The following is a 17210-nucleotide window of genomic DNA, read 5'->3' as shown; positions in this document are numbered from 1 at the left end:
GTATGTTGATCTTTCAAATTTAATATGCAAAGTCTTAACCGTTTGCCAAATATTTACATCTCAACAGTTTAACAAAATTAAACATTATATTTTAAAAGATATATATATATATATATATATATATATATATATATATATATATATATATATATATATATCTTTTAAAAACAAATATATTGTCGGTTTCCGATCGCGTAGGTCGAGTGTATGATATGAACAGTACTAAATGCTAAAGGTCATGGCTTAAATACAGTTCAAAATACAATTTAGAAACAGACACACGAAAACAAAATCTGTCTTGAATCTTTCTTAAAGATTTTTTTTTTATGCTTAATTAATGTTGTATATATAAATTAAAGGAGCCTACTATTTTCCTAGATATTTGTGTTCATTTGGTGGGCAATTGTTTTTTGTCAAGTAATTTTGAAAATATTCATTGAATCATTGCGTAGCAAAGTGGGAGATAACTGAAGAGAAAGAGTTGCAACAATCAAAGAATCAAAGAATCATAGAATGAAAGAAAATAAACGATCAAAAAAAAAATTTAGTTTTGAAAATAGAGCTTTTTCAGTTATTAACACCCCGAGATGCAAATAGTCAACGTAAACAGTCATAAATTTGAAGTATAACTGTTTTATACATTCTATTGACAAGTTGACTAATTTCAATTTCTGCAATTTGATCGTTGGATTAGAAAACTTCAACAACAAAAAGATCAAAGATTTTAAACATTGAATGAATACCATTAAGATGAGCATTACTGTGAGTGTTGTTTAAGGTTGAAAGAGATTTAAACATTTTAATAACGCTAGACAAAAATATTTCGCATGAAAACACCAAGTTTTTTTTTGCAGTAGATGTTTCAATATTTGCATTCAAAGATAGTTTATACATTGAAATACATAAAGTAGACACAGAGGTTTTGAAATCATGATTGCTTTATTTTATAACAGGTAAATTTACAACATTAATTTAAACTTTTATAACCATGTTTGTGATGCTTTCAATTAGCCATTGTTGGATTTAAGAAGTTATGCTTCCAGGTCTTTTAAAAAGGAAAAATATATTTCATCCTATTTGATCTGAAATTCAAAACAATGTGTAGATAAGAAGTAAAAGAGGAACTGAACCGTAATTAGAGAATGCAAATAGTTTTAATTAAAGCATACAAAAGACATGATTGTTTTTTTTTACTTAGATTTCTTTGAAGTCGATAAATAATACACGTAGAGATACTTCTTTAATAAATACTGTAAGCACTAAAAATAATTTAAAAATAAGCCACTTTGTCTTAAAAATAGAATAATACATAAGTTCGTCGCAAAATGTATAGAAAACATTTCTAAAACGACTAATTAATTTCTAATGCATTTAAAACAATTTTTTTTATATGAAGGACTTTCTGCTTGTTATTTTTTCTACTAGTTATTCAGCTATTGTATTGATATAAAAGTACATTCACCCATTTAATCAAACAAATATTACTACATTATTTTTTTCAATCCTCTAGTATCAAGTTGACAACTGTCGTGATTAGAAATGTCTAACTTCCGCTTCTAATCTAGCATATTTAAAAGTCATTCAAGGCAAACGAACTCACAAAATTATCTAATGATATCAACCCCTATCCGCCCTTTAGTGTTTTCTCCAGTGATTGTTTAATGACATTTTAACAACTTTTTCTAAGTTTGACCAATGGGTTCTTCTGGAACCTACAAGACTTTAAAAAACTCACATTAAGTAACCAACAGATTTGGGAGTATTACGTCTCTGTGTTGTAGGCTTGAGTGTGGTTGTTGTGGGCTTGCGTGTGGTGGTTGTGGTGGATGTGGTTGTTGTGGTGGTCACTGGTGCAGATGAAACTGGGAAACATGCAGTTTCTGGACCATTTTCCATTGGAAGACCACACAAGCATTCGCCAAGTCCTGGGACCACAATCACGCTATCAATGGGAACAATTGTGTCGTTTATTTTGCAATTTCGACCTGAGGAGAGCAAAAATATGTGCTTATTAAACATTTAAAGTTAGTTAACAATACAAAGCCTTATATAAAAATAAAATTGTATTCAAATCATTTTGCCTTATAACTTGAATAAACTGACCGTTTGGACAAACTGGACAGCAGACTCCAGGCTTCTTAACACTGTCCACACACTCAGGGTAAAGACAGCAAGCTTGCATACACTGGAACTGACCATCAACACAAGAGCATTCCATGCACGGGTTGTTTAGCGCTGGGTTTGTCAGGCCCTGTTAGTGGTTTGAAATTGTTAAATAAAAAGTGTTACAAATTTCTTACTTTGGTTTATTAATCACAATTTTTCATTTTATTACGGTCATACTATGTTGTTGGATAAGTTGTTAATAGGTAAACTCGTTTCAACCATACAATTTTCACAGGTGTACCTCGATTTGTTTTACATTAACTTTGTATAATTTAACATTTTCAGACAAACGCATATATGTCAATTAAGCTTTACGATTTCTTGGTGGATACTACATCAACATTGCCTCATCCCGTACTTTAGCGCGAGACAACTAGATGTTCGCTAGACATAAAATGAAAAGTTAGTGTATGAAAAATATAAATATGGAAAATATTCCTACTGTCTAGGCCAGGGATCGGCAACCTTTGGAGATGGAAGAGCCAAAATTTTCAGTTGACAAAATTTAGTAGTTCTTAAAGAGCCACTAACATTTTTATTTCAACATTTGACATTTGATCAGGATTATGTAAATACATTTGATTTGTTATTTAAAATATATAGCTTTAAAATATGAAATAACATTAATTCATATAAAAACATACACATGTTTCGCCAGAATAATAAAATTATTAATCAAATAATATACTATCCCAATCCAGTTTAGAAGCAGTTTTTTTTTTTTTTTAAGAATAACACCTGCTCAACAGGAGTCTCCCATTAGCCAGGCAGGCATCAACACGGCAAACTAACTGTCTTGGATATCGGTTTGAATAACTTGTATCGTTCGCTTCTGACATTTGTTTCTCACCAGGCTTTTATTCCACCCTTCTGAACGCAGGGTAGACATGTACCCCACCGTCCAGTGAAAATGAAATTATATAATTATTAATATTTGTGCAAGGAGCTGGAGAGCCGCATCTTGTCATCAAAAGAGCCGCATGCGGCTCGCGAGCCGCACGTTTCCCACCATTAGGAACTCATTGAATATGGTTCAGTTTATTTCGACTTGATCATTCAAGGCTCTAGATAATTGATTGATCTTATTAAGACCCTTCACACTCTAAAAGAAGTTTGTTATAAATTATGAAGTAAGTATGATGTACGAAATGTGTGGTGTTTGAATATTGTAACAAAACGTAGACATTTATTTTGTTTTGTTAATGGTAAAGTTGAAGAATCATACCACACTAAATAAATTAAACATCTTTTGTTTTAAGAACTAATTTATTCCATTTTGATTATTTCCTTAGAAAAACAAATTAATTTTTTAAATTTTTATTTAGTATTACGCCTAATAGGAGTTAGCTAAACTAAAGCAAAGCCAAACATAAATACGCGCAACATTAAAATATTGCGCAAAATGGTGTGAAATCTTCTGGATAAACTTTAATTTTATAATCAGATAATTAAATACATCGCTGTTCTTTGTTATCATATATTTGTATGAATTCCATCCTATATCAGCTACGTATGATCGCGTCTTACGGTCACTTAACCTGACAAGATATGCGGTATTTACAACGGTACTTGGATAATAAGCATGAAATGTTTATTTAATCGTACTGAATTTTTGTCCATTCATCTTTGTCGGTAGCAAATCTTTGCAGTGTGTAGTCCCTAGGTCCAACCATGTTTGTCGGTAGCAAATCTTTGTAATGTGTAGTCCCTAGGTCCAGTCATCTTTGTCGGTAGCAAATCTTTGTAGTGTGTAGTCCCTAGGTCCACTCATCTTTGTCAGTAGCAAGCCATCGTAGTGTGTTGTCCCTAGGTCTTTTCATCTTTATCAGTAGCAAGTCTTTTCTTTTCCTCAGTTCATTATTTTGTTAGATTGTGATTTTGTATTTGCCTGTTTTTCTTCTGTGTTCTTCTCTTCAGCTGAGGAGTTTGAGTGGTCTGTTGTGTCGTCCGAATAAGAAAACTTTGGCAGTTACTAACGGTTAGACAGGGGTCGACAACCTTTGTAGACGGAAGAGCCAACATTTTCAGTTTACAAAACTAAGCTGTTCTTAAAGAGCCACTAACATTTTAATTTCAACATTTGATATTTGATTTGGATTATGTAAATACATTTGATTTGTTATTTAAAATATAAAGCTTTAAAATATGAAATAACATTAATTCATATAAAAACATACACATGTTTCGCCAGAATAATAAAATTATTAATCAAATAATATACTATCCCAATCCAGTTTAGAAGCAGTTTTTTTTTTTTTTAAGAATAACACCTGCTCAACAGGAGTCTCCCATTAGCCAGGCAGGCATCAACACGGCAAACTAACTGTCTTGGATATCGGTTTGAATAACTTGTATCGTTCGCTTCTGACATTTGTTTCTCACCAGGCTTTTACTCCACCCTTCTGAACGCAGGGTAGACATGTACCCCACCGTCCAGTGAAAATGAAATTATATAATTATTAATATTTTTGCAAGGAGCTGGAGAGCCGCATCTTGTCATCAAAAGAGCCGCATGCGGCTCGCGAGCCGCACGTTTCCCACCATTAGGAACTCATTGAATATGGTTCAGTTTATTTCGACTTGATCATTCAAGTCTCTAGATAATTGATTGATCTTATTAAGACCCTTCACACACTAAAACAAGCTTGTTATGAGTTATGAAGTAAAAATGATGTAAGAAATGTGTGGTGTTTAAATGTTGTAATAAAACGTAGACATTTATTTTGTTTTGTTAATGGTAAAGTGGAAGAATTAAACCACACTAAATAAATTAAACATCCTTTGTTTCAAAAACTATTTTATTCCATTTCGATTATTTCCTTAGAAAAACAAATTAATTTTAATAATTTTTATTTAGTATTACACCTAAAAGGAGTTAGCTAAACTAAAGCAAAGCCAAAATTAAATACGCGCTACATTAAAATATTGCGCAAAATGGTGTGAAATCTTCAGGATAAACTTTAATTTTATAATCAGATAATTAAATAGATCGCTGTTCTTTGTTATCATATAGTGTGTAGTCCCTAGGTCCACTCATCTTTGGCGGTAGCAAATCTTTGTAGTGTGTAGTCCCTAGGTCTTTTCATCTTTATCGGTAGCAAGTCTTTTCTTTTCCTCCGTGTATTTGTTTTGTTAGATTGTGATTTTGTATTTGCCTTTTCTTCTCTGTGTTCTTCTCTTCAGCTGAGGAGTTTGAGTGGTCTGTTGTGTCGTCCGAATAAGAAAACTTTGGCAGTTTCTAACGGTTAGACAGGGGTCGACAACCTTTCTAGACGGAAGAGCCAAAATTCTCAGTTTACAAAACTAAGCAATTCTTAAAGAGCCACTAACATTTTTATTTCAACATTTGATATTTGATTAGGATTATGTAAATACATTTGATTTGTTATTTAAAATATATAGCTTTAAAATATGAAATATCATTAATTTATATTAAAGCATACACATGTTTCGCCAGAATAATAAAAGTATTAATCAAATAATATACTATCCCAATTCAGTTTACAAGCGGTTTTTTTTAAAGAATAACACCGGCTCAACAGGAGTCTCCCATTAGCCAGGCAGGCATCAACACGGCAAACTAACTGTCTTGGATATCGGTTTGAATAAATTGTATCGTTCGCTTCTGTCATTTGGTTCTCACCAGGCTTTTATTCCACCCTTCTGAACGCAGGGTAGACATGCACCCCACCACCCAGTGAAAATGAAATTATACAATCTATATATATAATTCTCTTCTTGGATACCCTAGAAAACACCAAGCTGTAAGCGCGCCTAGCAGCTCCCTCTCTTCCTCTGTAAGCATATCCCTACCACCCCCACATGGTCTGGTGAGCTGTGGTTCACGCTTAATGTTTTTCAATCGTAGAGCCGGGTTTAGTGACGGCTATTAGGAGCAGATAATTAACGTTAACGGTAACGTTATATATATATATATATATATATATATATATATATATATATATATATATATATATATATATATATATATATATATATATATATATAATCCTAATCAAATATCATTATATTGAAACTAAAATGTTAGTGACTCTCTAAAACCCGGGAAATTTTGTAAATTGTAACTTTTGACTCTTCCATCTTAAAAGATTGCCGATCCCTGCGCTATTATCATCATCCGACTCACTGTATGTATAGACTGTTGCAGAATTCGTAAGCGAGATCGAAAGTTTGTTATTGTGTGTATAAACCTGACATTTAGATAAGTGTATCATTGATTAAATTATTATCTAAACCAAATGTGCACAGTAGGCGTACAACCTTTTTAGCGTGCATTTACTTTGTCATCTGTCGAAAAGTAGTTAAACAAAATTGTGAGTATCAACAAAGAGTTCATCTCTATCATTTCGGACACTTTTTAAAATTGTACACATGACACTAACCCCTACCAAATGCACATAAGCACATACGCACACCTATGCACACACATAAACACACACACTTCCTCCCCACACATAAATATAGCATAAGTTCTAAATCACAAATTTCAAACACAATCCTAGATTTCAAAATTTCAAAATGCACGACCATCGTATCGGCTTTATAAAACTACTTTCCTGACACCCAAATCGTGAAGGTCAGAGATAATCCTTTAAAAGGTAAGTAACTAATCCTAGAGTTAAAGTTCCTTCCCGCAACTTATGTTGATCTTTCAAATTTAATATGCAAAGTCTTAACCGTTTGCCAAATATTTACATCTCAGCAATTTAACAAAATAAAACTATATATATATATATATATATATATATATATATATATATATATATACATTTTAAAAACAAATACATTGTCGGTTTTTTATCTCATCGGTTGAGTGTATGGTATGAACAGTACTAAATGCTCAAGGTCATGGCTTAAATACTGTTCAAAATACAATTTAGAAACAGACACATGAATCAAAAATTTGTCTTGAATCTTTCTTAAAAGACCTGATGACAATGCAACGTGAAAGGAAATTTGACTTTTTTGGATGCTTAATTAATGCTGTATAAATAAATTAAAGGAGCCTACTATTTTCTTAGATATTTGTATTCATTTGGTGGGCAATTGTTTTTTGTCAAGTAATTTTGAAAATATTGAATGAATCATTGCGTAGCAAAGTGGGAGATAACTGAAGAGAAAGAGTTGCAACAATCAAAGAATCAAAGAATCATAGAATGAAAGAAAATATACGATGAATAACAACATTTTAATGTTTGAAACTGGAGCTTTTTCAGTTGTTAACACCCCGAGATGCAAATAGTTAACGTAAACAGTCATAAATTTGACGTATAACTGTTTTATACATTCTATTGACAAGTTGACTAATTTCAATTACTGCAATTTAATCGTTAGATCAGAAAACGTCAACAACAGAAAGATCAAATATTTTAAACATTGAATGAAAACCATTAACCCTATATTGCACGCTTTTTTATTTGAACATGGAAAAATTTTTCTATGCTTTGTTTATGTTATGGGTAGATCATAGATCACTTCTATATGGATAATTTGTAAAAAAAATTATGGGATATTGCTTTTGTAGGTATGTTGCCATGCGGCAACATGGTGCGTATAAGGGTAAAAATTTCAGTAGTTGCCAAATGGCAACAAACTAACAAATTTTAGTATAAACAAAGACAAACAAGCTCTAGGACAGTACAAACTAAAGATTTATTAAACATATCAATAATATATGCATTTCAACACAAATTGGTAATTTTCACATACTACTAAAACACATAAAAATTTTTTATTTATATATTACACTCATAAGAAAGAGATAAACTTCCAAAACTTGTGTTGGATGCTTGGTATTGAAATCAATGATCACATTATTTAATTGCATTATAATCCTAACCCTTATTTTGGACCTAACACAATAAGTACCATTATTTATCTGTTTAGGTAAATTTGGAAAGTATTATGAGTAACTTAGTAAAACTTATCTTTATTTTTTATCACATGAGAATATTGTAGCTAAAATAAGTTGCTATAGCAGTTTTCCTAATGGGATTGACACAAGTGTGTATTTCTTGAACTTGCTTGTTGTAGTAAGTTTCTTGTAGCTAAGAGATTTATAAAAAAAATTATACAAGCACATAAATTATCCAGTGATAGTTGTTCTTTTAGCCGCACTGCATGGTACAATACACTTTTTACCCCCTTACATTATTGTGATTACTAAAATATCTACCAGATAATAGCCATGTATTCTAGCTGCTGTAATATTTACAAATATTTACAACACTAACATATATTATGATGGCTAACAAAAATGTTCCTAGCACTTTTTAAAAAATTTTTTTTACAAAACTGAATTTCAAAATTTAATTATTTACACAATTCCCATACAACTATCACTTTACAACAAGAGAGCCAATTATATTATTATATTAGTATCTTTATATCCTCATAATTGTCCAAAACTTGTAGATTTTATTTGTTGGTCCTACAATGGTGTGGTGTCAGACACTTTATTTCTGGTGTGGCATTTCTGTTTCTTCTGAGAGAACTTGTGCCGTGTTTCATATTTCTTCACCTGAATAACACAAATAAAAATATCAAGTTACCCACCATTTAACTGTAGGCTACTGGAATAAAACTTACTGTGTCAATAGTACACAAACATTTGTTTCCCTATAAGAAAAGGTTAACATTTCTATCAATAATTAGTCAAACCAATATGCTCGTGTCGTCAATAACATTTCTACGCTAAATAAACCCTAAGGTATAATTAATTATATTGGTAATTCAGGCTAGATATCATGACATGCAGTGTGCCCAATCAATAAATACATTATCAATAAATAGCGGCATTGATTACTATCTTGTGAACATTTTTTTTATGATTACAGAGTTCCTAAATCTATTTGTAACTAACCGTCATGATTTTGAAATGTATCTGAAGTGTTTCCTGGTCATCTGTTTGATGATGCTTCTAACTTTTCTTTTCATGTTACTCTAATAAAATTCTCTAGAATCCATTTGTATCAGTAACTAGCAGCTTCTGAAAAAATAATTATAAAATTAAAAACTAAATCATATAAGCTAGGATTATATATTATAAATTTTATTAGCCGATAAAATATATTGTAAAGTTTATATAAGTAATACTACTACTATTCTAAATCAGTAATGTTCTTGACTAAATAATATATTGCATTTGCCAATAACAGTTTATATATATATATTTTATAGTGATATATGTGCTAAAATAGTTAGATTCTAGATCTATTTAGTAGTTGTACTAATCCTAGTAAATATGCTTATTATTAGTAGGCGGATAAATTTAGTAAATAAATTTTCTTTCTGTGACATCCTCTCAACAAAAGAACTTAGGAAGTAATTGGTAATAGGAGCATTATTATCTTCTTTGAATATAACTAAATACATTGAAAAATCTTTAAAAAAACAAAAAATAGATTTATTGTCGCCATTTGGCTACAGAGCCTGAAAGTAACCTCTGTTGCAATATGATGCCATATGGCAACAAACCATTTTCGATCTAAATAAGTATGTAAATCATATTACATGATACATATGATAGAATATACACAATTTAGAATAGTTTTGAATTATCATTATATTTTTTTTATAGTGAAGTAAGAAGTACTTTATGAAAAAAAAATTATAAAAAAAATACCAACCTTCATGTTGATAAGCTGGCCCACATTCTCACGAAAATGAAATCGGAAATGGAACAAAAATGTTTCTGCTAAAAAGAGTTCGCATTTATTTTGTAAGGGAGATTATAATAAAGGGATGAAACACTATAGTTAATGTGTATCTGTAAAATTAAACATTTGTGGTTGTTCAAAATGGTACGTTGCCATATGGCTACAGTATGCAATATAGGGTTAAGATGAGCATTACTGTCAGTGTTGCGTTAGGTTGAAAGAGATTTAAACTTTTTTTTTTTGCAGTAGATGTTTCAATATATGCATTCAAAGATAGTTCATACATCAAAATACATAAAGTAGACACAGAGGTTTTGAAATCATGATTGCTTTATTTTATAACAGGTAAATTTAGAACATTAATTTAAACTTTTATCACCATTTTTGTGATGCTTTCAATTAGCCATTGTTGGATTTAAGAAGTTATGCTTCCAGGTCTTTTAAAAAGGAAAAATATATTTCATCCTATTTGATCTGAAATTAAAAACAATTTCTAGATAAGAAGTAAAAGAGAAGCTCAACGGTAATTAGAGAATGCAAATAGTTTTAATTAAAGCATGCATAAGACATGGTTGTTGTTTTTTTAGTAAGATTTCTTCAAGTCGATAAATAATAGACGTAGAGATACTTCTTTAATAAATACTATATGCACTAAAAATAATTTAAAATTAAGCCACATTGTCTTAAAAAATAGACTATTACATAAGTTCGTCGCAGAATGTATAGAAAACATTTCTAGAACGACTAAATAGAATTTGAACTTTAATCATTCTTGCTAATGAAAACGTTTACTTTTATTCTTAATATCTAATGCATTTAAAACGATTTTTTATATAAATGGGTTTCTGCTTGTTACATTTTCTACTAAGTATTCAGCTATTGTATTGATATAAAAGTACATTCACTCATTTAATCAAACAAATATTACTACATTAATTTTTTTCCAATCCTCTAGTTTCAAGTTGACAGATGTCATGGTTAGAAAAGTCTAACTTCCGTCTCTAATCTAGCATATTTAAAAGTCATTCAAGGGTAACGAGCTCACAAAATTATCTAATGATATCAACCCCTATCCGCCCTTAGTGTTTACTCCACTGATTGTTTAATGACATTTTAACAATTTTTTCTAAGTTTGACCAAGGTGCTCTTCTGGAACCTACAAGACTTTAAAAAAACTCACATTAAGTAACCAACAGGTTTTGGAGTATTACGTCTCTGTGTTGTAGGCTTGCGTGTGGTTGTTGTGGGCTTGCGTGTGGTTGTGGTGGTTGTGGTGGTTGTTGTGGTGGTCACTGGGGCAGATGAAACTGGGAAACATGCAGTTTCTGGACCATTTTCCATTGGAAGACCACATACGCATTCGCCAAGTCCTGGGACCACAATCACGCTATCAATGGGAACAATTTTGTTGTTTATTTTGCAATTTCGACCTGAGGAGAGCAAAAATATGTGCTTATTAAACATTTAAAGTTAGTTAACAATACAAAGCCTTATATAAAAATAAAATTGTATTCAAATCATTTTGCCTTAAACGGTAAAACTTGAATAAACTGACCGTTTGGACAAACTGGACAGCAGACTCCAGGCTTCTTAACACTGTCCACACACTCAGGATAAAGACAGCAAGCTTGCATACACTGGAACTGACCATCAACACAAGAGCATTCCATGCACGGGTTGTTTAGCGCTGGGTTCGTCAGGCCCTGTTGTTAGTGGTTTGCAATTGTAAAAACAATTTGATACAAATATCCTATTTTTGTTAATTAATTACAATTCTTCTTTTTATTACTCTCCTAGGATAGGATCACGTGAAAATAAACGTTGTTGGATTTGTTAATATGTAAACTCGTTTCAACCATACAATTTTCACAAGTGTATCTCGTTTGGTTTAACAATTAACTTTGTATAATTTAACATTTTCAGACAAACGCATATATGTCAATTACGTATGACGATTTCTTGGTGGATACTGCATCAATAACATTGACTCAGCCCGAACTTTAGCATGAGTCAACTAGATGTTGGCTAGAGATAAAATGAGAATTTTGTGTATGAAAACAATATGGAAAATATTCCTACAGTGGGCAAATAGCAGGAGTTACTTTGCAATACAGTTAGCCAAATGCTTTTTAGATTTATTTTAAAAATATACTGATTATAATTTAGCCATTAAAAGACAGTTTCTCAGGAACCAACAGTCGTGGTACGTGCTATCAAATTATATGGGACTGACATCGGCACAGACACAAAATGGCAAATGGAATAAAAAAAAAGTAAATGCAAGTCTACCTTTACCATTACCATTACCGTGACCGTTAAAAGTTAGCATTACCATTACCATTACCACTATCATTACCACTACCACTACCACTACCACTACCACTACCACTACCACTACCACTACCACTACCACTACCACTACCACTACCACTATCACTATCACTACCATGACCATTACCATTACCATGACCATTACCATGACCATGACCACGACCATGACCATGACCATGACCGTGACCATGACCGTGACCATGACCATGACCATGACCATGACCATGACCATGACCATGACCATGACCATGACCATGACCATGACCATGACCATGACCATGACCATGACCATGACCATGACCATGACCATGACCATGACCATGACCATGACCATGACCATGACCATGACCATGACCATGACCATGACCATGACCATGACCATGACCATGACCATGACCATGACCATGACCATGACCATGACCATGACCATGACCATGACCATGACCATGACCATGACCATGACCATGACCATGACCGTGACCGTGACCGTGACCATGACCATGACCATGACCATGACCATGACCGTGACCATGACCATGACCGTGACCGTGACCATGACCATGACCGTGACCGTGACCGTGACCGTGACCGTGACCGTGACCGTGACCGTGACCGTGACCGTGACCGTGACCGTAACCGTGACCGTGACCGTGACCGTGACCGTGACCGTGACCGTGACCGCGACCGTGACCGTGACCGTGACCGTGGCCGTGGCCGTCACCGTCACCGTCACCGTTACCATCACCGTTTACGATCACGTACTCGTTCGCGTTTCCGTTTCCGTTTCCTTTTCCCTTTACGTTTACGTTTACGTTTGAGTTTGAGTTTGAGTTTGAGTTTGAGTTTGAGTTTGAGTTTGAGTTTGAGTTTGAGTTTGAGTTTGAGTTTGAGTTTGAGTTTGAGTTTGAGTTTGAGTTTGAGTTTGAGTTTGAGTTTGAGTTTGAGTTTGAGTTTGAGTTTGAGTTTGAGTTTGAGTTTGAGTTTGAGTTTGAGTTTGAGTTTGAGTTTGAGTTTGAGTTTGAGTTTGAGTTTGAGTTTGAGTTTGAGTTTGAGTTTGAGTTTGAGTTTGAGTTTGAGTTTGAGTTTGAGTTTGAGTTTGAGTTTGAGTTTGAGTTTGAGTTTGAGTTTGAGTTCACGTTCACGTTCACGTTCACGTTCTTGTTAACGTTTACGTTCCCGTTTACGTTCGCGTTTACTTATACGTTAACCCCTTCTAATTCTGTTGTTATCGACAAACATAATCAACTTTATATATATATATATATATATATATATATATATATATATATATATATATATATATATATATATATATATATGTATATATATATATGTATATATATATATATATATATATATATATATATATATATATATATATATATATATATATATATATATATATATATACATATATATATATATATATATATATAGGGCCTATATATATATATATATATATACTATTACATACTTGACATGTTGTAGGTATCTGTGTTGTAGGCTTGAGTGTGGTTGTTGTGGTTGTTGTGGTTGTTGTGGTCGTCACTGGTGCAGATGTAATTGGGAAACATACAGTTTCTGGACCTTTTTCCCCTGGGGGACCACACAAGCATTCGCCAAGACCTGGGACCACAATCCTGCTATCAATGGGAACAATTTTGTTGTTTATTTTGCAATTTCGACCTGAGGAGAGTGAAAATATTCCTTAGCATCATAGTTTTTTTTAGTTAGACAATACATAGCCTTAACTTTTTTACTTTCTCGTATATACAAAGTATAGAGAAAGTCGTAATCGTGCAAAAAAAATCGAGATTGTTAGAAATCTCGACGTTTTACACCTCACTGATAAGGAAAAACATAATTTTGCAATCTTGTCCGTATGTCTGTGTGTCTGTGTGTGTCTGTGTGTGTGTGTCTGTGTGTGTGTAGACACGATAACTAGAGTACCGTTACAGCTAGGTTGATAAAATTTCATGTATAGGTATTTTATCAAAATCGTAGATCAGTGTAAACTTTTGAGCGATTTCCGATAACCGGAAGTGGTACTTTTTCCACTTTGAATTTTTCAAAAGCCTTTAACTTGAGTACTATTTAAGATAAATGAAAGAAATATTACTTATAGGTAAAAGATCTAATTCTCTACCTTCTATCAAATTTAGAGTAATTTCCGTTGACCGAAAGTACTAATTTACGCTATTTTCGATGTATCAAAAAAAGCATGTAAATTTATAAAGTACTAATAATATTGCGCACTATTATGCACATTTTGTTTTGGCGTTCGCTTGGTGCGCAATTCTTTTTCTACTAGATTCTATTCTATTTTTAAAAGTTTAAGTAAACAAAAATCATGTCTATATTCCGAATTGCCATCTCACGTAGTGTTATATTAGAATATTCGAGAAAGTTTAGGGGAGATCACTCTCGATTTATTTTTATTTAATCAAAATTTATATTTAAATCATTATGCTGTTTAAAATAAAACGGTAGCATATGTTTCCGCGGAGAAGAAATGATAAACAGATCTACGGACTTATGTTCGACTACCAGGATTGGTATGACGTCATTACTGTCTTTTGATTCTGGTTAGTACCAGACTTGGTTCGAAGAAAAAAAATTCGGTTAGCCGTAGATCACACTTCAATCCATGTGATATACTGCACAGAAACAGATTCTCCTTCAATTGCCATTTTTATCTTACAGCCTTAAACGTTATTAAGGCGGGGTTATCTGAATGTGTGGCGGGCTACAAAAACCCTGTGGCGGGCCGCATGTGGCCCGCGGGTTGCACTTGGCCCACCCCTGTATTAAATGGTAATAACTTGAATAAACTGACCGTTTGGACAAACTGGACAGCAGACTCCAGGCTTCTTAACACTGTCCACACACTCAGGGTAAAGACAGCAAGCTTGCATACACTGGAACTGACCATCAACACAAGAGCATTCCATGCACGGGTTGTTTAGCGCTGGGTTTGTCAGGCCCTGTTAAATACGATTAAGCTTTTGGTTTGTTTATTAGCATTTTCCTTTCAATGGCGATTACATCATAGACTCATTAAAACCACAATTTTATTTATTGGTAATGGGTTATTCTAATTTTACAAGGATTTATTTAACTCGCATCCTCCTGCTTTTGTTAGTCGTGCTTAGTGCATAGTGCTTTATAATGGGTGGAGACGGCCGAACGAAATTTCTACAACCTGTAACTGGCCAATTCGTTCCAAACTTGGCACGTGGGTCAAGATCGGACGACAATGATATGTGACATCAAATTTGATATAATTGGAAGCTTAATTAATTTTTTAAAGAAATAATTTCAAATTCCCATATAAAGTACTAATTTTTCTCCGGACTTTTCCGCACTTTGTGTTCATTTGATGCTGAATTGTATTTTGTCATGCGAGTTAAAGTTTGAACATTTATAGTTATTTTTAAAACTTTTAAAACGTTTTAATAACAAGCTTTTATACATTAAATCGCAAAAAAGAAAGAAAAAAAACTATTAATTTTAATCATAAAATAAAATACACCACTATTTTAATAACTAAAAAGAAATACATTGGTATATTATGTATTTAGAACCTTAACTAAAATAATAAAATGTATAGATATCGCATCGATTCAGAAGGTTTAACTACAATTTAGTAAAAATGCTATTGACAAACTATCGTACAAAAAATGAAAACACTTACAAGACAATCTTTCCACTTAGCTGCTAACACCACATTGCAATAACTTTGACACAATATTAGCGTAAATAAAATTTGTTGCGACAACATTTTTCCTAAATACATTTTACTCCTGGTAAGTCTAGCTGCAGATTAGCATTACCATTAAATAGAACAAAATGTATAACCTTGCATGGTTTACTCCAGGAAAGTTAAAGTGTCAATCAAAATCCCAAAAGAATGTAGATGTATTCCTATGTGATTTTAAAGTAGAGATCTGACGTCAACCAAATATGCTCCATCTATTTTATTTCAATACAGCTGTCAATCTTATGAAGAAAATATTTCGAAGAGTAGCCTACCTTAATCTCTTCTTAGAAGAGATTAATTTAAATAAATGTATATCAATACAATCTTCTGATATTTTGATATTCTCATCACGATATATATATATATATATATATATATATATATATATATATATATATATATATATATATATATATATATATATAATATATATATATATATATATATATATATATATATATATATATATATATATATATATATATATATATATATATATATATATATATATATATATATATATATATATATATGGCAACATACTGAAACAACTACACCGCTAAGCTTTGAGTGTTGTTGTTTTTTTGTAAAACACATAACAAGTATACAATAAGAGGACATGTCGAAACCATGGTGAGTTAACTTTTAATCAAACGTGGTGTAGAATTCTTGGTATCTAAATGTTTTGTACACACGTTTATTACAGTTACAAAAAAAAAAAAAAAAAAAAATCAAACGTGGTGTAAATAAAATTAGACGTATTTAATTAACATAGCTAATGACTGAATTTTCACGAATTGCATTAACTTGTTATCTTTATGGTATACATTCGTACAACATAAAGTTTCACATTTTACTTTCTCATCAGCAAAGTTTAAGGAAGTATTATGTAAATGTGCACAAAATTTGTGTAAAGAACCGTGATGTTGATGAATGGCAAGTGATGTGTAGGCAATTTTTTTAGAATCATGTGTTGCTGATGTTTCAAGCGTCGCATTATGTAATGCTTTTTTTGTTTAGTTAAAACATTTGGTAAACAAACATACATATGTGCATTAACCTTTACATTTGGACATGGCTTCATATGGCTTGAACAAAGCCTAGCCGACAATGGCTAGTTTTAACATATTAATATCTTTAATTTCTATCAACTTTGAGCGATATCCTGTAACCGGAAATGTTACTTATTCTACTTCCAGTTTCTCTAACCCCACAAGTTCAGTACCGTTTAAGTTAAATGGAAGAAATATCACATACAAATAAACTTGTGTGCA

General features: G+C 32.1%; 1 protein-coding gene and 1 long non-coding RNA gene across 5 annotated transcripts; both read right to left on the bottom strand.

Annotated features, from left to right (window-relative positions):
* Positions 1–930: 930 nt before the first annotated feature.
* Positions 931–16116, bottom strand: LOC131936174 (kielin/chordin-like protein). 4 transcript variants are annotated; one of them, XM_059293087.1, is made up of 6 exons: positions 15871–16113; positions 15013–15160; positions 13651–13862; positions 11401–11548; positions 11026–11275; positions 931–1082 (listed from the first exon to the last, which is right to left on the bottom strand). In XM_059293087.1, the coding sequence occupies exons 1-6, from the start codon at positions 15970–15972 to the stop codon at positions 1049–1051; spliced, it is 894 nt and encodes a 297-aa protein (XP_059149070.1). In that variant the 5' UTR covers positions 15973–16113; the 3' UTR covers positions 931–1048. The 4 variants fall into 4 exon arrangements, with proteins under 4 accessions (XP_059149070.1, XP_059149071.1, XP_059149072.1 ...); XM_059293088.1 differs by lacking the exons at positions 11026–11275; positions 11401–11548 and adding exons at positions 1736–1985; positions 2104–2251; XM_059293089.1 differs by lacking the exon at positions 931–1082 and adding an exon at positions 10164–10319 and having other exon boundaries at positions 16035–16116.
* LOC131936176 (uncharacterized) lies at positions 7938–9977 on the bottom strand. The gene is made up of 3 exons (XR_009386022.1): positions 9816–9977; positions 9050–9175; positions 7938–8707 (listed from the first exon to the last, which is right to left on the bottom strand). It is a non-coding gene; the product is annotated as an uncharacterized LOC131936176 (long non-coding RNA).
* Positions 16117–17210: the final 1094 nt, after the last annotated feature.

Source organism: Physella acuta, unplaced genomic scaffold (assembly GCF_028476545.2).
Source record: "Physella acuta isolate Inbredline_101_S28 unplaced genomic scaffold, ASM2847654v3 ptg000170l, whole genome shotgun sequence".
NCBI classification, from domain to species: domain Eukaryota; kingdom Metazoa; phylum Mollusca; class Gastropoda; family Physidae; genus Physella; species Physella acuta.
Note: the sequence above shows the minus strand (reverse complement) of the source record. Positions and strands in the feature narration are given on the sequence as shown.